The sequence below is a fragment of the Schistocerca gregaria genome, chromosome 2, assembly GCF_023897955.1.
Source record: "Schistocerca gregaria isolate iqSchGreg1 chromosome 2, iqSchGreg1.2, whole genome shotgun sequence".
Classification (NCBI taxonomy): domain Eukaryota; kingdom Metazoa; phylum Arthropoda; class Insecta; order Orthoptera; family Acrididae; genus Schistocerca; species Schistocerca gregaria.
Genome location: NC_064921.1, coordinates 739,811,751 through 739,832,206, shown reverse-complemented (window position 1 = coordinate 739,832,206; position 20,456 = coordinate 739,811,751). Strand labels below are relative to the sequence as shown.

General features: G+C 46.1%; 1 protein-coding gene across 1 annotated transcript in view; it reads left to right on the top strand.

Annotated features, from left to right (window-relative positions):
* Nucleotides 1-20,456, top strand: part of LOC126334904 (thioredoxin-related transmembrane protein 1) — a 63,299-nt gene that overhangs the window by 28,734 nt on the left and 14,109 nt on the right. The window contains exons 2-5 of the mRNA XM_049997614.1: nucleotides 4,732-4,893; nucleotides 6,455-6,629; nucleotides 7,114-7,215; nucleotides 7,377-7,508. Coding sequence (XP_049853571.1) covers nucleotides 4,732-4,893; nucleotides 6,455-6,629; nucleotides 7,114-7,215; nucleotides 7,377-7,508 — 571 coding nt within the window. The remainder of the gene's footprint in view (nucleotides 1-4,731; nucleotides 4,894-6,454; nucleotides 6,630-7,113; nucleotides 7,216-7,376; nucleotides 7,509-20,456) is intronic.

Genomic DNA, 20,456 nt, shown 5'->3' with positions numbered 1-20,456 from the left:
TGCACAGATCAGAAAAGCTGGTGGTGGAGAGGAGGACCCAGATGACTCAGGTAGTAACACAACTACTGAAATCAAGCATGCCATGTTCAACTACATGTTGTGCCACAGGGTGGTCTACTTTGCTCTTGGCCGTGGTTTGCCAGTGCTGTTCATCCTGATGGACAGCTGGTTGGTGGTCATACCAATATAAAAAGCTGTGCATTGTTAGCAGCAGAGCTGATAAATCGCATGGCTGCTTCACAAGTGGCCCAGCCCATGATGGGGTGTAAACCTTTGATGGGACTGCTATGGGAAGTGCTGTGTGAGTGGATTGGGCAGGTCTTGCTCCTGGGTCTACATAGGGATGTGATCCTTGTGGCAAGAGGTCGGGATTGGGAGTGGCAAAGGGATGGACTATGATGATGTGTAGGTTGGATGGGCGATGGAACACCACTTTAGGAGGGGAGGGAAGGATCTTGAGTTGGATGTCCCTCATTTCAGGGCATGATGATAGGTAATCAAAGCCCTGGCAAAGGATGTGGTTAAGTTTCCCAGTCAAGGGCGGTAGTGGGTGATGAAGGGGCCACTCATTTGTGGCTTTTTCTTAGGTGTGGCAGGAGGATTGGGAGTGTGAGGATAAATGGCATGGGAGATATGTTTGCAGATTATGTCTGGGTGATAGTGCTTGCCTGTGAAGGCCTTGTGGAGACCCCCAGTGTATTGGGCAAGGGAGTTCTTGTCACTGCAGAATACCATCCCTTAGTGGCCAAGCTATGTGGGAGGGGATTTTTGGTATCAAAGGGATGGCAGCCATAAAAATGCAGGTCCTGTTGGTGGATGCTAGGTTTCATGTGGACAGAGGAGCTGATGGGGGGAGGTGCGGAGAGAGAAGGGAGTCAATGTCTAGGAAGGTGGCGGCACACAGGGTTGAGAAGGACTAGTTGAAGCATATCAGTGAGGAGGAGTTGAGGTTGTGAAGGAATGAAGGTAGAATGTCTTGGCCCTGAGTCCAGATCGTGAATATACCACCAGTGAAGCTGAGCCAGACTATGGTTTGGCATTTTGGGAGGCTGTGAAGGTCTCCTATAGATGGCACATAAACAGGTTGGCGAAGGAGGGTGTCATGCGGGTTTTCATGACTGTGCCTCACCCCTCCCCCCAATCCTACCATCACTCCCAACAAACAGCAGCAAAGGAATGCTGTCACCAACTATCACCTCAATCTGGAACAACTGAGCCAAATCACCAGAGTGTTCTATGACTCACCCAACCTCCACAACATAGTAGTCCCTCCCTATACCACTCCAAACCCAACCTCTTGCCACAAGGATCAATCCCTGTAGATGATCCAGGGGTAAGACCTGCCAAATCCACCCACTGAGTACTTCCAGTCCTGTCACAGGCTTATCCTACCCCGTCAGGGACCAGGCCACCTGTGAAAGCAGCCATGTCATTTACCAGCTCTGCTGCAATCATTACACACCTTTTTATACTGGTATGACTGCTAACCAGCTGTCCACCATGGTGAACAGCACTGTCAAACTGTGACCAAGAACAAAGTAGAACACCCTGTGGCACAACATGCACCTGAACATGGCATGCTTGAGTTCAATGGCTGCTTCACTACTCGACCCATCTCGATCCTCCCTTCCACCACCAGATTTTCTGAACTGTGCAGATGGGAGTTATCCTTACAACACATTCTCCATTCCTAAAAATATTCCGCCTCAACTTAGAGTAACATACTGTCCCCACACCATCCATCCAATAGTTTCCATCCCCTCTGTTCTATCACCTCCTCCCCATCCTCGTCACCCATGCTCTGTTTGTTGCACTCTGCCAATGCACCCACCCATCTTTCCCTGCACCCCTCCTTTTTTTGCTCCTTTTCTCCCCACTTGCTTGCCCCACAACCTCCTGATGCTCTGCCTGTTGGCATTCTAGTCTGTGCACACTCTGCCAGTGTTCCTCCCTCCCCGCACGTGTACACTACTATCCCATCCTCTTCCTCACCCTCTCCAGATTGCTGCTTCCATCCCAGCTGATAGTTGCATTCTGGTGCGAGCTGCCAGAGTTGATGGTAATGTGTGCAGTAGGTATGCTTGTGTGTGTGTGTGTGTGTGTGTGTATAAATGTGTGTTTCTCTCTTGCTGATGAAAGCTGTGGCTGAAAGCTTTGTTTGTCATAATTGTGCCTCTCTGGAGCTTAACGTGTCTTCTTTATGGTAAGTAGCAATCTATTTTTCCTACATTGCAGATATTCCTACCTGGAGTTTCCATTGTTTGGTTTTGCAAACAACCATGTATACTATTGTGCAGGCTTCTTAGTAACTTGATGCCGAAGTGCCAAGGTCATATTTCAACGACTTGCAGTCAGTGGGTTGTGCTTCATATCTCATCTGTGTTCCATGAGTATGCACATTACAATTAGGAATCCACCATGAACTATCTTCTGTGATCTATTTTATTGTTTTATGTGACAATTAAGATACCTAGATTTTTGAGAAATTCTCTAAAAATAAATTTTTTCGTTATAAATACTCTAGTTTTCCTAAATGTTTGCTTTACCCCAGTGCCACTCCATACTGAAGGTATGGGCCAGTGTGTCCCTAATATACTGTGCTGAAAAGCTGTTTTCATGTTACAGTAGATGCTTCATTATGAATATGGCAGGACTGAGTTTCTTACAGGCAGGTTTAATATGCTGCTTCCATCTTAATTCATTAGGTACAGTAGCACAAAAGAATTTTGTGGATTATACTTCTTCCAGCCTTGTTTGTCCTCTTCTAAATCATATCCTCAGACTTGTCTTTGTTTCTGAATACTGCATACATCATTTAGGTTTTTGAGCAGAGTTCATAGTAACATTATACACAAACACCAAGGTCGTTTTTCAAGGTGTGTCCATTAAGGGGTATATCTCTGCAATATACTTTATCCCAGGGTTGTTAGTCCTGCAAGATCTGCAGGAGAATTTCTGTGAAGTTCAGAAGGTAGGAGATTAGATATCATGGCAGTAAAGCCATGATGGTGGGTCTTGAGTTGTGCTCGGATAGCTCAGTTGCGAGAACACATTCCCAAAAAAGTTAACAGTGCCAGTTTTGAATCCCGGTCTGTCCCACATTTGTAATCTGCAAGTAAGTTTCACAGCATACATAGTCTTTAAGGTTTATAACCAGTTCATTTTCTGTGAGCCATTGGGCTGTGACACTAGCATAAATGTTCCACATCTTGGCCACTAATCAGGTGCTGCACATTCAGTTGGATAATAAGCCAGGTGGCAACAGCATATGGAGAAGTGCTTTTTGTTGACCTGCAGACAGGATTGGTAGTATACTTTGCATACTTAAAGTCGATAGCAACCTGTGAATAAGTCTGTGGGGTATGACTACTATTTTCTGCAGAACAGTACAATTACAATGCTGGGTAAAGTTGATCAACAGACACCTTACAGGGGGCCCTTCAGAGACCTGGGGATTCTCAAACACACATGCTAGTAGATTTATACCCCAAATGGTATTTGTAAAATAAAGGAAAGGCAATCACTCACCATAGTGGACAGATGTGTGAAGCATAGAAAAATGTAACAGAAAATGGTATTCACACAAGCTGAACTCTAGCATTTTTCTAGTAAATGTGACACACACACACACACACACACACACACACACACACACACACACACACTAGCACATTGAGACTGATTTTTGATTATCTATTATTGGAAGCTGTTTGTGGGCTGGTGAACAATGTAAGGAGGGGATAAAGGGGTAGTGAGGCAGGTCTGTCAGCAGATTACTCAGCAGCTGTGTAACAAGATGAAAGTAGTTCAGTGCGTAGAGGATATAAGAGATGGAGGGAGGAAAGGAAAAGGAAGATAGGGAACGGAGGGGGGAGGGGGGGGGTGGGGAGAGAGGGAGAGAGAGAGAGAGAGAGAGAGAGAGAGAGAGAGAGAGAGAGAGAGAGAGAGAGAGAGAGAGGTGGGGGTATTAGGAAATGGTGTGGGGTTTGGTATTAGGAGGACATTGGGAAAGGTAGCATTCAGATTAGAATTAACTCTGAAATTCACTATCCCAATACGAGAAGTGTAATTTTTATACCGACTATGCATCCCTCTGTAAGGTTCACAGTAGAATTTTGTATTCATGTGCAAAAGTACACAAAAAGTTGCCAGCAGATATCAGGAAAGAAAATGAAAAATCCCCAAATATTCAAAAACAGTGTAGATGAATACTTCATTGGCCACTCCTGCAATTTATCAGAATATTTTGACATGGGAATGTAAATTCCATGGAACTCCAGTGTTTTTTGTTAGATAGTCCTACACGAACCACTGTCAGCAGTCTGTATACAGGTAAAGTTACGTAACTGCTGTGAAGTATAGATGTTAATAGTAGCTGACTAGAGGAGGAGGAGGTGAAGGCGCTGTTGGTTTTTTCGAAGTAGCTATTTTCCTCCCAATACAAACATATAAATTAAACTGCAAGTAATTACAATAATAATCAATATGAGTAGATTAACACCAGTAATAAATTGTTGCTACTATACTTTAGAGAAATGGCAAGCAGTAGTTATTTCTGCCCATTAATGTAAAATTTGACTCGTTGCACATCCCTGAAAGCTCTTCTTCACTATGGGACTTTGAAGTGCAGTGATTGGTTGACTGAATAAATGATTAATTAACATTGCTTGTTTCAATATTTGAATAAGTCAATAAATTTCATACTTTATTTCAGTTTGTATTGTATTCCAGTTATGCGCCCTGGTGCCCTGCCTGCAAAGCCCTCCAACCTGCCTGGGAAGAATTTTCAACATGGAGTGAAGACCTTGGCATATCTATTGGGCAGGTGGACGTGACAGCTTCACCAGGCCTCAGTGGGAGATTCATGGTGACTGCATTGCCTACAATTTTCCAGTGAGTAGCTGAAACTATCATAATGTGCCTCAATAATAAGGGTATGTGTTGTTAACTTCTTTCTATTTGGTTTCTGGCTACAGTTGTATAAGAATTCTTATGCATCTCGTTGTAAAAACTGATCAGAACATCATGATGACCTACTGAATAGCTGGTATGTCCACCTTTGGCATGTATAACAGTGGCAATGCATCATGGCATGAAAGCAGTGAGGCCTTGGTAGGTGACTGGAGGGAGTTGGCACCACATCTGCACACCCAAGTTACCTAACTCCTGTAAGTTTAGGGAAGGGGGGCCAATGAGATTTTATGCCACAGTCAATCACATCCCATGTGTTTTTGATCAGATTCAGATTGGTGAGTTGGAGGGCCAGCACATCAATTGGGACTTGCCACTGTGTTACTGGAACCACTGCATCACATTCCTGGCCTAGGGGCGTGGCTCATTATCTTATTGAAAAATGCCATTGCTGTTGGGAAACAATCATCATGAAGAGGTGTATGGGGTCTCAAATGAGTGTATGATACTCCTTGCCCATAATGCTGCCTTGCATGAGCTCCACTGGACACATGGATGCCCAAGTGAATGTTCTGTAGAGCATAATGGAGCCGCCGCCAGCTTGTCTCCTTCCTGAAGTATAGATGTCAAGGAGCTGTCCCCATGGAAGAAGACGAATTCGCCCCCTCCCATCAGCACGATGAAGAAGGTATACGGATTCATCAGACCATGCAATGCTCTGCCACGGTGCCAACATATAGTGCTAATTGCCACAAGCCCATTTTAGTCATAGTTGCCGACGCCATGCTATTAACGGTGGACATGCATGTGTTGTCGGCTGTGGAGGCCCAGCGTTAGGAGTGTTCAGTGTACTTTGTGTTCACACACTTGTAATCTGCCCAGTTTTAAACTCTGATATTATTTCCACCACAGTTCACCACCTTTCCTTTTTTCCAGTTGGCCCAGCCAATGACATCAGACATCTGTAATAAGGGGTGGCCCCATAACCCCACAGTTCTGGACATTGTTTCATTGTGGTTTCACCATCATTGAACCTCACCATAGCACTCCTTGAACACCTGATAAGTCGTGCAGTTTCCAAAAGGCTCGTGCTGAGCCTCCGGGCCATCCCAATTTGCTCTCAATCAAATTCGGATAGATCGCGTGTCTTGCTCATTCTACACACGGACAGCATGATACAACGTGCACCGTGCATTTGTCTGACTAGCATTAATTCCTCCCCAGGTGATCCTGCTATCACCTGGATTGTTTATAGCGGTAGTGAGTGGGTGGTCGTAATGTTCTAGCTGATCAGTGTATATATTTACATTTTTTGTGGTAGATAATTACTTGAATGAAAATGTTTCAGGCTTTTGAACTTATTCCATATCCATGGTGACCATTTCACTTGGGATCTATGGGAGGCCTTTTTTTCCTCTTTTTGATGTAGTTATGTATTGTATATTCTTGTTTTGACTTGCTGTACATCCTTGAGGATATCCTCGTTATGGAGCTGTGGAACAAAAAGTATATCTAATCAGTCATTACCATAATGTCTTTTCAGTGTTCTAAATGGAGAATTCAGGCAGTACAGAGGTGCAAGGGATAAAGAAGCCTTCATTTCATTTATCGAAGAACAGAAATGGAAAAAGATTGATCCAATTCCCAGCTGGAAAAGCCCAGGCTCCTTTCAGATGTCAGTTGTATCCTACTTCTTCAAGTTGTCGCAGGTTCTGAGGGTAAGTTGTTGCTTTTTTTGGGAAGCAGCAAAAATTTCTTTTTTAGTGTCACAGATTAACAATAAAAAGAATAAAAGGCATCATGCTGATGGAGACTAGTAATGTACTCATGATAGTGGCTGAAATACTGGTCTGTATTACTAGATGATAACATGGTCAAATGACTGAAACTTACGTGTGTGTGCGTGTGTGCGCGCACGCTGTAAAGTCAATATAATAGTTAATGGCCATTCAGTAAGGCCCTTCATCTTTTATTTGATGTGGCTTTGCTTTGTTTCCATAATCTTGTAGAATTGTTTGCATTTCAGCCATGATGCTGGTCCATTCTTAAGAAATTACACTATAATTATTCACATAGTTTCATGTGAATGAGTGTCAATATTTCCTAACTTTTCAAATAGTTAAGAACTCATTCAATAAATATCTTTTTTAAACATCTTTATAGCAGAATCACTGCTTCTTTAACTTTGTTTTTCACTTTCAGGCTCTCCATAACAAGCTAATGGAAGATTATGGACTCCCTACATGGGGCTCATATTTAATCTTTGCTGTAGCGACCATCTTTCTTGGAGCAATGTTGGGGCTGGTATGTAATCTAGTTATTGAATTTCTTCTAGCCAGTTGTGGCCTTGTAATTCTACAGGAAATGAAATTTGCAATATAGTAGCAGTAAAGTTTGTTTTCTTAATTAACTGCTTAACATAAATTATTAAATGAGGGCCTTTACATGCGTATATTCTTTTTCAGATGCTTGTCTGCGTTATTGATTTCATTTATCCTCCAAAACCTCTAGTGGTAAAAACTGTGACAGTTGGTGATGTTAAAAAAAAAGATTTAATTACACCTGATAGCAAAGATAGAACTAGTGGAGATGAAATGGTAAGTATCATTTGTTGGTGCCTCTTCTTAATTAGTGCTTTTTCTTTGCACTTTATACTGAATTTATAATTGCATAGTATCACTTAATATTCTAGTGTAAGATATGTAGTATGAGGTGTTTAAATTGGTGTTGAGCAATATTGGTAGATAGAACAAAAATGCACCTAAGAGGAGGAAAAGAAGCAGATGTTTAATGACATCCTGGAATTTTTTAAACTAGCTTTCATTTTTCTCAGACTGAAACTTTTAACTCATTGAAATGTTCAATAATATGTGCAGCAATGAGTGTGTATTACCATGTTCCATTCCTTGTGTTTCTGCACCGTTGTAATTGGCAGTCAGAAGATGATTTCCTCTTTTCTGGAATTCTTTTGTTATGAAGAAATTTGTACACCTTGTACCTGACTCCCTTTGTTTAAACTTGTATGTCTTGAAACTGAACAATACCTCCACCCCACCTCATGCCACCCCAAAGAAAAGTGACTAGAGCAGGTAAAAATACTTGAAAATTAAATCTGTTTCATACAGCAAACAACATTTAGAAATGGCAAACACAAAAATAAATGAAAGAATTAGCTGGAACAGAATGGCCGAAGATGTGGAACAAAGCACTATATCGAAGACGAACCATGACCCTATAGAAAATGAGATGTACTCACATCATTTATTGCTTTCCGTTTCTTACAAAATTTGGATTGTGACTACTGTAGAAATGACACCAAGGCAACAGTGGGTCATGAATCAGAAAGTGAGCTAAACACTTCCTACAAGGAAGCAAAGAATTTACATTCACTCTTTGGTCACCATGTTTGCTTCCCCCTACTATAACATTTGACCTGTGCAAAGTAAGAGCAAATGAAAATTGGGTATTAGAAATTAGGAGTCCAGGCAATATGGTGGAAAAGAAAGAAAAGGAATGTGAAAATAAGCCTAGTTTGTGAAAAAAGTGAAAAGTTTTTTCTCGAATGTCAGCTAAACAGTTATTACTCATGCATCTATCCTCACATAATAAGTAAACATAATTTATAAATATTTTTCGCATTGTCTTTTATATAACTCATGCTGTTAACAAAAATCTGTGCTGGTTTTATCAAAACCAGCTGCACAACACTTTCCAACACAACCTACACCTGGGACTAAGCAACGGGACAAAGTGGTAAGATAAGACTGTCATACATGAGGTCAACTGTCCCAATTCCTTTCCAACACAACCTACACCTGGGACCTGAGCAGGTCAAGGTAATGAATTCATTGTGATTTAATGAAGCCAACTAATTTTCATGACACTCCTTGTTTTATATATATATATATGTATATATTCTTGCCATAGTTGTAATTACATCACCAATAAAGAACCATTTTTTACTGTGACTGTCTTATTTTCAAGTTTTTAAAGTGTTTGAAGACATTAATACCAAAAGTATTCCGTCGTCATATACCTATATTCCCATAGGGATTATGATAGTTTCTTAGTTAAAATTCATATAACTGTATGGTGTCAGTCCCCTTACTGATTGATAATGTCACTGATAACAACTGATGGGTTGTATAATGTTCTTAAATACTTCCCATGAAGTGAAACACTCAAAGTGAGTGCTAAATTTCCAACTGTTCGACAGTGTGGTCTTTTAGTGTTGTTATATATCAGAATAAGAGTGCAGATGGAGGTTTAAAGTCGTCTTTGTGAAGGAAATTTTCGTTTTTCTCAAAGATACTGGTGCCATTTGAGAAGGGTCGTCTCTCTTAAATCATCATCAAAAGTGAGTGTCAGATAATTCTCATTAGTCAAAATTTCGGACTGTCCATTTTCAATTAAAGTAAATTAAAGCAATTGAAATCTTAATTCAAAATTGTTTGCCCACCTCTTGGGTTTCCAAATGGACTTTAATACTTATGTCATCATACTGCACTCTGACACAAGACTGTACACATCAATTAAATGGTTTGTGTGGAGGAAGGAGGAAGTAAATTAGGATATTTTCATATTGTAACCACAGTGAAATCCAAATGAGAAAGCAGTCATCAGTGAAGTACAACACTTAGACTGAAAGCATATTTATTATGAACAGAAATTTCCAGACTGAACAGAACTTCCTCTGGACGGGGGTAATGTTGTTTATACAAGCACTGAATATTCCAGACTATACAAACATCAGAAATGCAGATAACCTTCTAGAAATGATAAATAGCAAATAAAAATAGTGTTGATGATTGGATTTGAACTGGCGACATGCAGCGCGCCAACTAGCGACCAGCAGCATTGCTCGTGGCCTTGTCCCTTCTACTGCAGAAACAGTGACTGCTGTTTCAGAAGTTCTCATAGGAGCCGACTACAGCATCCCAGGTGTATGTCATGGCATTGGTGGAGGATCCTCACTTTTGGGTCTTGTTGTCACATCCTATTTGCTGCGATGAGCATCAAAGGTAGCCTCTCCTGTTGTATTTTCGCGATTGAGTGGGCATTCAGTTCCTTTGAACGAGAAGCCTCCATAGTTGATCTGTGCCTGAGGACTTTTGTAAGGTTTTTTACAGAGGACATGGACTACATCTGTGTGTTTGTCTTCTTGACGAAGTGTCATACTCCTCAACTTCATATATAATTTCAACAATTGACAAAGGATATGATATGACCCATAGTATTACTTCAGTAATTTCCCTGGTAGTCTCCCCTTCTGCACAGGCATAAAATGAATGTTTCCATAGCTGTATCTGTCTGGTGGGTGTTTGATGCTATAGTACTCTTCTTCCTTCTCGGCATCCAGGGTCCATATGCAAGCCAGCCATCTTGCTTCTTCAGTCCAGGTGATAAGGTGTGTCCTGTAGTCATCCTCAGTATTGTCCAGTTTAAATGGAACTGTGTATCCATTGTTGTTGCAGGCTCACAACTGTGGAGCAGAAGGAACTGAGTGAAGTCTGTAATGTCTTGCTTTGCTGTGTCGTAAGCAAATGTCACATGAACAGCATTGTATCCCCTTCTCTCTGTTGGATGTAAACATATATTGAGAGTTTATATGCAAGCATATTATTAAAGAACTCTGTGAGACTTTCTCTTGGTGGTACACAGTTGTCAGCATGTTGATGTCACGATGTAAAATTACCTCTGATACTAGTCTCGACTGGAAAACTTTTTCACAGTCGTAGGTCATCATACGGGTTGCCCTGTGCTTCAAAATTGTCTCGAACAAGGAATACTGCAATTTCCTGAGGTTTGGTAGATGGCACAGCTATTGCAGTGTAATGGGTGAGGTGGTCAGTGTAGACTGTTACCCATGGAGTCCAATTTGTCAACTTTGGGTGCCTCCTAAAATATAGATTTGGAGTGTTCAATTCTGTGAAGAGTCCTTCACTGCTCAGTCATGACATGATGTTGGTATGTCTTGGAAACACTTCAGGATGGCTGGCTGTAGGTAAACTGGGAAAACAATCAACCGTTTGTGTTCCAGTGGATCATAATTCTTCCTATACAATGTTCCATTAATCAGTTTATGCACACCTTAAGTCAGTTCCTCCTCCAAGGATTATATGGTTTTCAACAGTGTTGTATCTTCCCTCTGTTCACCAGCAATATCATTTAATGCAGTGATGACTAAGATTTCATCCACACTGCTGTGTTCTGTCAAAGGGTTCCTTGAAAGCTACAAACAGATATGACCTTATCAACAGTGTCAGTATAGACAGGAATTGGTGATTCTTATGTCATCATAGTGATAATGGTTACTGAAGTGAATAAATCTGTCAGGAAGGTAGGGGATTGCTGGAAAAAGCAGATAAGAAGTCGGTACAATCTTTCTTTGTCAGTGAATGGAAATCATTATTTCCAATGTAATGGATGTAGAGAAATTACAGGCAAAGTTTACTGATTGTAAATTGCACTCTGGAAAGGTATGTGCTGAGTGAGTGGATTAAGGGCAGAAAAGACCCACTGTGGCATAATGACTGTGGTTTGATGCACTATTGGGTAAAAAAGAAGGCGGAGATGTTGATAAGCAAAAGGTAATAGAAATTAGTACATTAAAAAATGCGTAAAGCATACAATTACTTCCACCATCTTATCTCAGCAAAGCATCTTGCCAAGAATCCAAGAAAATTGTTGTTCTACATAAAACTATTAAGTATTCGAAGGTTTCTACCCCATTACTTGTCAACCAATCTTCTATGGCAATAGAAGACAGCAAAATGAAAACTGAAGTTCTGTCTTGCATTTAATACTTGCAGTGTTCGTTTCGTTGGCCTTGGTGGACTGGCTAAAATATCTGGTTTTCATGAAGTTGAAATTTGTATGTAGAAATATGTATTTTAATTTCAAAATATTTATTTATTTATTTATATTAAAAACAAAGATTCCAAGACTTACCAAGCGGGAAAGCGCCGGTAGATAGGCACAACGAATAAAACACACACACACACACACAGAATTTGAGCTTTCGCAACCGGCGGCTGCTTCGTCAGGAAAGAGAGAAGGAAAAGGAAAGATGTAAAGGATGTGGGTTTTAAGGGAGAGGGTAAGGAGTCATACCAATCCCGGGGATTGTGTGTGTGTGTGTGTGTGTGTGTGTGTGTGTGTGTGTGTGTGTGTGTGTGTGTGTGTGTGTGTGTGTGTGTGTGTGTGTTTTGGGAAACCAGGAGATTGGATAATTGGATAGTTTTTTGAGGTGGAGGGTGGCATGCTGTTCTAATTTGCGGTTGGCCTGTAGGAGGATGCTATGAACAGCCGGTGTGGATGTGGGAGAGGAAAGATTGAGGACTTTGATTTGGGATAGGAGCTGATGGGTGTGTTCATTGGCCGAGTCGATGTATAGGTGAAGGATTAGGCGGGTGAGGGCTACGGATTGTGCTGTTTGGAACTGGTATAAGGACTGATGGAAAGAAGGATTGCAGCCAGAGATGGGAACTTTAAGTGTGACGCCTTTGGGGATAATGCCAAATGTCAGGCAAGCCTGAGTAAATAAAATATGGGAGCGTAATCTGGCTAGGGTGAAGGCATATTTGCGGAGGGAATGTAAATAAAATTTAATGGGGTTGTTGTAGGGATGTTGTGAGGTTGACATGGTATTAGAAGGTGGAAAGGGTAATATGAGGTTAAAGTGAAAATAAATAGAAATTTATATAGGGAGAGATAAAGGTGTGAAAAAAGTCAAAAAAAGTGTTGGTTTGAGATGAGCTATGTTGATCCTGTGCACTATCCAATCTCCTGGTTTCCCACCTCTGGAAAGGCACCTCACTCACCCTCCACAACCTTTCCAACAAACAACCTCCTCGCATTGCACACAAACCCAGTCTCTCCCATCTACTCAATCTCCCACTTCCAGCTCCACTCCCCCCAACACCTCAAAATTCTAGTCAACACAATCTGGAACCACAACACCCCAATTCAGTAGTTAACCTTTCCTCCAAACCTCTCTCCCAATTCGAAACCTCTGTCCTATCCAAAGGCCTCACCTTCAGCCCCACTCCCAGGTTCAACCAAACTTCCCTTGTCAAAGATTTACTGTCCTACACTCGTAGTCTTTGCTGGAAATATCACTTTGCCACAAAGAAAAATAATCCTGATCCCACTCCTAATGATCCAACTCCCCAAGACACTATCCAAATTGAACCCTGCCTGGAACAGTTCCGTCCTCCATCACAGCGGGACCCTTCCTCAAAATCACCCTCTCCAAACCTTCCAGGAATTTCTCACTTCCAGCCTTGCCTCTCAGTCTTTCTTGAAAAATCTTAATCCTACTCCCAACATCACCACAGCCGAAGCCCAGGCTATCCGTGATCTGAAAGCTGACCGATCCATCATCATTCTTCCGACTGACAAGGGTTCCACGACCGTGGTACTTGATCGTCGGGAGTATGTGGCTGAGGGACTGCATCAGCTTTCAGACAACTCTACATACAAAGTTTTCCAAGGTAATCCTATTCCTGATGTCCAGGTGGAGCTTCAAGGAATCCTCAGAACCTTAGGCCCCCTACAAAACCTTTCACCTGACTCCATCAAACTCCTGACCCCACCAATACCTCGCACTCCTACCTTCTACCTACTTCCTAAAATTCACAAACCCAAACATCGTGGCCACCCCATTGTAGCTGGTTACCAAGCCCCCACAGAACGTATCTCTGCCTACATAGATCAACACTTTCAACCCATTACATGCAGTCTCCCATCCTTCATCAAAGACACCAACCACTTTCTGGAACGCCTGGAATCCGTACCCAGTCTGTTACCCACGGAAACCATCCTTGTAACCATTGATGCCACTTCCCTATACACAAATATCCTGCACGTCCAGGGCCTCGCTGCAATGGAGCACTTCCTTTCACGCTGATCATCTGTCACCCTACCCAAAACCTCTTTCCTCATCACCTTAGCCAGCTTCATCCTGACCCACAATTCCTTCACTTTTGAAGGCCAGACAATTAAAGGGAACAGCCATGGGTACCAAGATGGCCCCCTCGTATGCCAACCTATATTTATGGGTCGCTTAGAGGAAGCCTTCTTGGTTTCCCAAGCCTGCCAACCCAAAGTTTGGTACAGATTTATTGATGGCATCTTCATGATCTGGACTCACAGTGAAGAGGAACTCCAGAATTTCCTCTCCAACCTCAGCTCCTTTGGTTCCATCAGATTCACCTGGTCCTACTCCAAATCCCATGCCACTTTCCTTGACGTTGACCTCCATCTGTCCAATGGCCAGCTTCACACAACCGTCCACATCAAACCCACCAACAAGCAACAGTACCTCCATTATGACAGCTGCCATCCATTCCATATCAAACGGTCCCTTCCCTACAGCCTAGGCCTTCGTGGCAAACGAATCTGCTCCAGTCCTGAATCCCTGAACCATTACACCAACAACCTGAAAACAGCTTTCGCATCCCGCAACTACCCTCCCGACCTGGTACAGAAGCAGATAACCAGAGCCACTTCCTCATCCCCTCAAACCCAGAACCTCTCACAGAAGTACCCCAAAAGTGCCCCACTTGTGACAGGATACTTCCCGGGACTGGATCAGACTCTGAATGTGGCTCTCCAGCGGGGATACGACTTCCTAAAATCCTGCCCCGAAATGAGATCCATCCTTCATGAAATCCTCCCCACTCCACCAAGAGTGTCTTTCCGTCGTCCACCTAACCTTCGTAACCTCTTGGTTCATCCCCAAAGCACCTTCCCTACCCTCTGGCTCCTACCCTTGCAAATGCTCCCGGTGTAAAACCTGTCCTATGCACCCTCCCACCCCCACCTACTCCAGTCCTGTAACCCGGAAGGTGTACACGATCAAAGGCAGAGCCACATGTGAAAACACCCACGTGATTTACCAACTGACCTGCCTACACTGTGACGCTTTCTATGTGGGAATGACCAGCAACAAACTGTCCATTCGCATGAATGGACACAGGCAGACAGTGTTTGTTGGTAATGAGGATCACCCTGTGGCTAAACATGCCTTGGTGCACAGCCAGCACATCTTGGCACAGTGTTACACCGTCCGAGTTATCTGGATACTTCCCACCAACACCAACCTATCCGAACTCCGGAGATGGGAACTTGCCCTACATAATATCCTCTCTTCTCGTTATCCACCAGGCCTCAATCTCCGCTAATTTCAAGTTGCCGCCACTCATACCTCACCTGTCATTCAACATCATCTTTGCCTCCTCACTTCCGCCTTGACTTACATCTCTCCCCCCCCTGTGGGTTCGGGGGTAAGAATAGGCCCACGGTATTCCTGCCTGTCGTAAGAGGCGACTAAAAGGAGTCTCAAACGTTTTGGCCTTGTGAGATGGTCCCCTAACGGGTTTGACCTCCATCCTTCTAAATTTTCCGAAGAGCGAGCCGATTGGGGAAGGGCGCCTTACAAGGAGCGATGTGTCCATCATGCATTACCATCTCTAGCCAGGTTTGTCGTCATCGCTTAGCAGTCCCGCTCACCTACCATCTCTTGGGCGTGGATTTGTTCTTGGGTGCCGTTTATTGCAGTCTGCTATGCTGTGTCGCTTTATGCGCCAATGACGATATTGGACTACATCACCTGAAATCCAGCACGGTAGCCAGTCCGTTGTGGTGGGGCCGCCATGTACCCTGTTGGTTGTAGCCCCCTGACTACACAGGGATCGCTCTGCTGATGCCAGAGTTAAGCTGATGCCAGCGCCGTTAACTCCCCACGTATGCCAAGGAGTAGATGCCTATCTCCTTGGGGCATTGGGACTCCCGGCAATGGCCATCCTGCCAGGTGGTCGTTGCTGAGGCTGGGTGGCGCCCGTGGGGAGGGTCCTTGGTCGGAGTAGGTGGCATCAGGGCGGATGACCCGCAATGAAGCGTGGTACATCATCTCTTGCTGGCGGCCAGCCGCCAGCAGTCTCTAAGCGTTCCAGGGCTCAATACAACGCAACTACATATGACCCCAAATCATTCTCCTCCATGGCTACACCATGGGAGGAACGAAAGACTAAGGATGCCAGCGAACCATACTCGCCCCGCTACCTGGTGTGTACGAGAGCTGATGGTAAATCCTTTACATCCATGAAGCCTCAGTTCTTCGTCGAGCACTTAGAGGACAAGTTCGGGGAGGTGGAGGGCTTGTCCAAAATGCGCTCGGTCTCGGTTTTGATCAAATCGGCGTCCTCCGCCCAGTCCCGCCGGTTGCTCGATTGTAACAAGCTGGGGGATGTTCCGGTTACAATCACGCCCCATAAGAGTCTTAATATGGTCCAGGGCATAATATTCCATCGGGACCTTCTATTGCAGTCCGATGAGGAGCTTCGCGCCAATTTAGAGCGGCGAGGTGTTCACTTCGTCCGGCGCGTACATCGTGGTCCAAGGGATAAGCAGGTTGCCACCGGTGCCTTCATCTTGGCCTTCGAGGGTGATACTTTACCTGAGAAGGTCAAGGTGATGGTCTATCGTTGTGACGTCAAGCCATATATCCCTCCCCCGATGCGGTGCTTTAAGTGCTGGAAGTTCGGGCATATGTCTTCCCGCTGTACTTCCAGCCTCACATGTCGAGATTGTGGACGCCCATCACATCCCAATACTCCATGTGCTCCGCCTCCCATCTGTGTAAACTGCGGAGAGCACCACTCGCCTTGCTCACCGGACTACAGGATCTTCCAGAAAGAGCGCAAAATCATGGAGTATAAGACCCTGGACCGCCTGACATACACTGAGGCCAGGCAGAAGTTCGAACGCCTCCATCCTGTTCGAATGACTGCCTCTTACGCCGCGGCTACTACTGTTATGGCCCCATTAGCTCTCCCTCAGACTGCCACCTCTCGGAGCCGGAATGCTACACCTGCCCCCTTGATGGTGGGGGGCACTTCACTCCCTGCTGCTCCTGCACTACCTGCCTCAGGAGCAGCAACCCCCCAACCATCGGGGACATCAGTCCCCACTTCTAAGCTGGGGAAGCCTCAAACTTCCCCGGCTCAAATAGCACGGAAAGGGTCCCTTGGGTCCCTTCCTTCCCAGGTTTCCGCCTCTGGGAAGGGTGACGTCAGCCAATGGAAGAAAAGCAGACCAGCGGCTGGTTGCAGGGCTTCCCGCTCCTCCTCCGTCCCGGAGACTGACTCGCTGGAGCCCTCCCAGCCAATGAAACCCAAGGACCAGAGAGACAAGACGAAGAAGAAGACCTCTAAGGCCAAGGACCACGCGGTGGCATCCACCCCACTGCTCCCTACAGGCTCTGTGTCCGAGGATAAGGTGGAGATCCGGGCGTCCGCTGAGGACCTGGATCTCGCCGGACCCTCAGACACCATGGAAGCAGATTGTACTGGTCCTCCATCGGTGGCAGCAGGTGACCCAGTGGCGTGATCTGCCTCCTCGGCCCCTTCACGCCTTTTTCGGACATGGACAAAGCGATACTCCAGTGGAACTGCAGCGCTTTTTTCCACCACCTTGCTGAGCTTCGCCAACTCATCAGCAGTCACCCTTTCCTCTGCATTGCCCTACAGGAAACTTGGTTTCCGGCAATGCGGACCCCTGCCCTACGTGGGTATCGGGGTTATTACAAGAACCGGGCAGCTTATGAGAGGGTATCTGGTGGAGTCTGCGTCTACATCCTTAACTCTGTCTACAGCGAATGTGTACCTCTTCACACACCTTTAGAGGCTGTCGCTGTAAGGATGTGGACGCCTCAGCCTATTACTGTCTGCAGTTTGTATCTTCCGCCAGATGGTGATGTCTCGCGTCATGTGTTGGCTGCATTGATAGCACAACTGCCTCCTCCTTTTGTGTTACTGGGCGACTTTAATGCCCATAACCCCCTGTGGGGTAGCGCCGCGTTTACTGGCCGGGGTCGAGATGTCGAGACTCTTCTCTCGCAGCTTGACCTCTGCCTCTTAAACACGGGAGAGCCGACACATTTCAGCGTAGCCCATGGCACATTTTCGGCCATCGACCTTTCTATCTGCAGCCCCGGACTTTCACCATCCATCCACTGGAGTGTCCATGACGACTTATGTGGTAGTGACCATTTCCCCATCTTTCTGTCACTACCACAGCGTCACTCTTCTGAACGCCCCTCCAGATGGGCTCTGAATAAGGCTGATTGGGGCTTGTTCTCCTCTCTCGCCACTATCGCACCTCCTTCCCATGACACCATTGATGCGGTGGTTCAGTCGGTCACCACCGGCATCGTTTCTGCGGCGGCATCTGCGATTCCCTGTTCATCCGGGTCCCCTCGGCGGAGGACTGTGCCTTGGTGGGCGCCCGAGATCGCAGAGGCGATTAGAGATCGCTGGCGGGCTCTTCAACGCCATAAGCGGCACCCGTCCTTGGAGAACCTCATCATTTTTAAACAGCTCCATGCCCGTGCCCGACGCTTTATTCGCCAACGGAAGCAGGTGTGCTGGGAACGGTATGTTTCCACCATTGGCGTCCGTACCTCTGCATCGCAGGTTTGGGCTAAGATTAGGCGACTCCATGGCTATCGGCCGCCTGTCTCTGTCCCTGGGCTTTCGCTGAATGGAGTGGTGTGTACTGACTCAGACATGATTGCGGACCGGTTAGCAGCGCATTTTGCTCAGTGTTCCGCATCTACGAATTACCCACTGGCCTTCCGCTCCCGGAAAGAGCGGTTGGAAAGTTGGAGGCTTTCCTTTCACACGCGCCACGCAGAGTCGTACAATGCTCCTTTCAGCGACTGGGAATTCCAGAGTGCACTATCTACTTGCCCTGATACGGCTCCTGGGCCAGACTGCATCCACAGCCAGATGCTGAAACACCTCTCTGTGAATTGCCAGCGACGCCTCCTAGCTGTTTTCAACCGCGTCTGGGTTGAGGGTGTGTTCCCGTCTCAATGGCGAGAAAGCATCGTCCTCCCCGTGTTGAAACCTGGCAAGAACCCGCTGGAGGTGGACAGCTACCGCCCCATAAGCCTCACCAACGTTCTTTGCAAGTTGCTAGAACGTATGGTGAGCCGGAGGTTGAGTTGGCTCCTCGAGTCTCGAGGCCTTCTGGCTCCGTCTCAGGGTGGGTTCCGTAAAGGCCGCTCTGCCGTCGATAATCTGGTCTCCCTAGAGTCTGCCGTCCGTACAGCCTTTGCACGCCGCCAACATCTGGTTGCCGTCTTCTTCGACATGCGGAAGGCGTACGATACGACTTGGCGATATCACATCCTGGCCACACTTCATGGGTGGGGTCTTAGGGGCCCGCTCCCGATATTTATTCAGAATTTTCTGTCGTCTCGTTCCTTCCGCGTGCAAGTTGCTGCGTCCCATAGTTCCTCCCGGGTCCAGGAGAACGGGGTCCCACAGGGGTCTGTCCTCAGTGTCTCCCTGTTTTTAATTGCGATCAATGGGCTCGCTGAGGCGGTGGGATCGTCCGTCGCAGCTTCGTTGTATGCAGATGACTTCTGCCTCTACTACAGCTCCGCTGGCATTGCAGTTGCTGAGCGCCAGCTGCAGGGCGCTATCCGCAAGGCGCAGTCGTGGGCTGTAGCGCACGGCTTCCAGTTTTCGGCCGCTAAGACCTGCGTTATGCATTTCTGCCGGCGTCGCACGGTTCACCCTGACCACGCCTTTACCTTGACGGTGAACCTCTTGCTGTGGTAGAGACGCATCAGTTCTTGGGACTGGTATTTGATGCCCGGTTGACTTGGCTGCCTCATATTAGGCAGCTTAAACAAACATGCTGGCGGCATTTAAACGCTCTCCGTTGCCTTAGCCACACCGGATGGGGTGCCGATCGGTCCACCCTTCTCCGGCTGTATCAAGCACTGATCCAGTCCCGCCTTGATTATGGGTGTGTGGCTTATGGTTCGGCATCGCCATCAGCGTTGCAATTGCTGGATCCCATCCATCACTGCGGGATACGACTCGCCACAGGAGCATTTCGGACAAGCCCTGTTGACGGCTTACTTGTGGAGGCTGGTGTTCCTCCATTGCGGATCCGGCGTGACCGACTTTTGGCCGCTTATGCTGCCCACGTTTGTAGCTTGCCAGGGCATCCCAACTACCGTCTCCTGTTCCCGCACTCGATTGTCCATCTTCCAGACAGGCGGCCCCGGTCAGGGTGTACGATCGCGGTTCGCATCCAGGCTCTGCTGTGTGGGATTGAGTTTTTTCCTCTCCCACCTGTTTTCCGGGCCAATCTCCGTCTGCCCCCTTGGTGTGTGCGCCGACCATGCATTCGGCTGGATTTGGCACAGGGTCCGAAAGACTCGGTCCCTCCTCCGGCCCTCCGCCGCCGCTTTGTTTCTCTCCTTGCCGAGTTTCCCGGATCTGCCGTGGCCTATACCGACGGTTCGATGGTCTCTGGTCGCACTGGTTACGCTCTTACTCTAGAGGATCTTTGTGAGCAACGGTCGCTGGCACCCGGGAACAGTGTATACACTGCCGAGTTGGTTGCCATCTATCGCGCCCTAGAGTATATCCGCTCCCACTCAGGTGAGTCCTTTGTCATCTGTAGTGACTCCCTGAGTGGTTTACGAGCTCTTGACCAGTGCTTTCCTCGTTCCCGTCTGG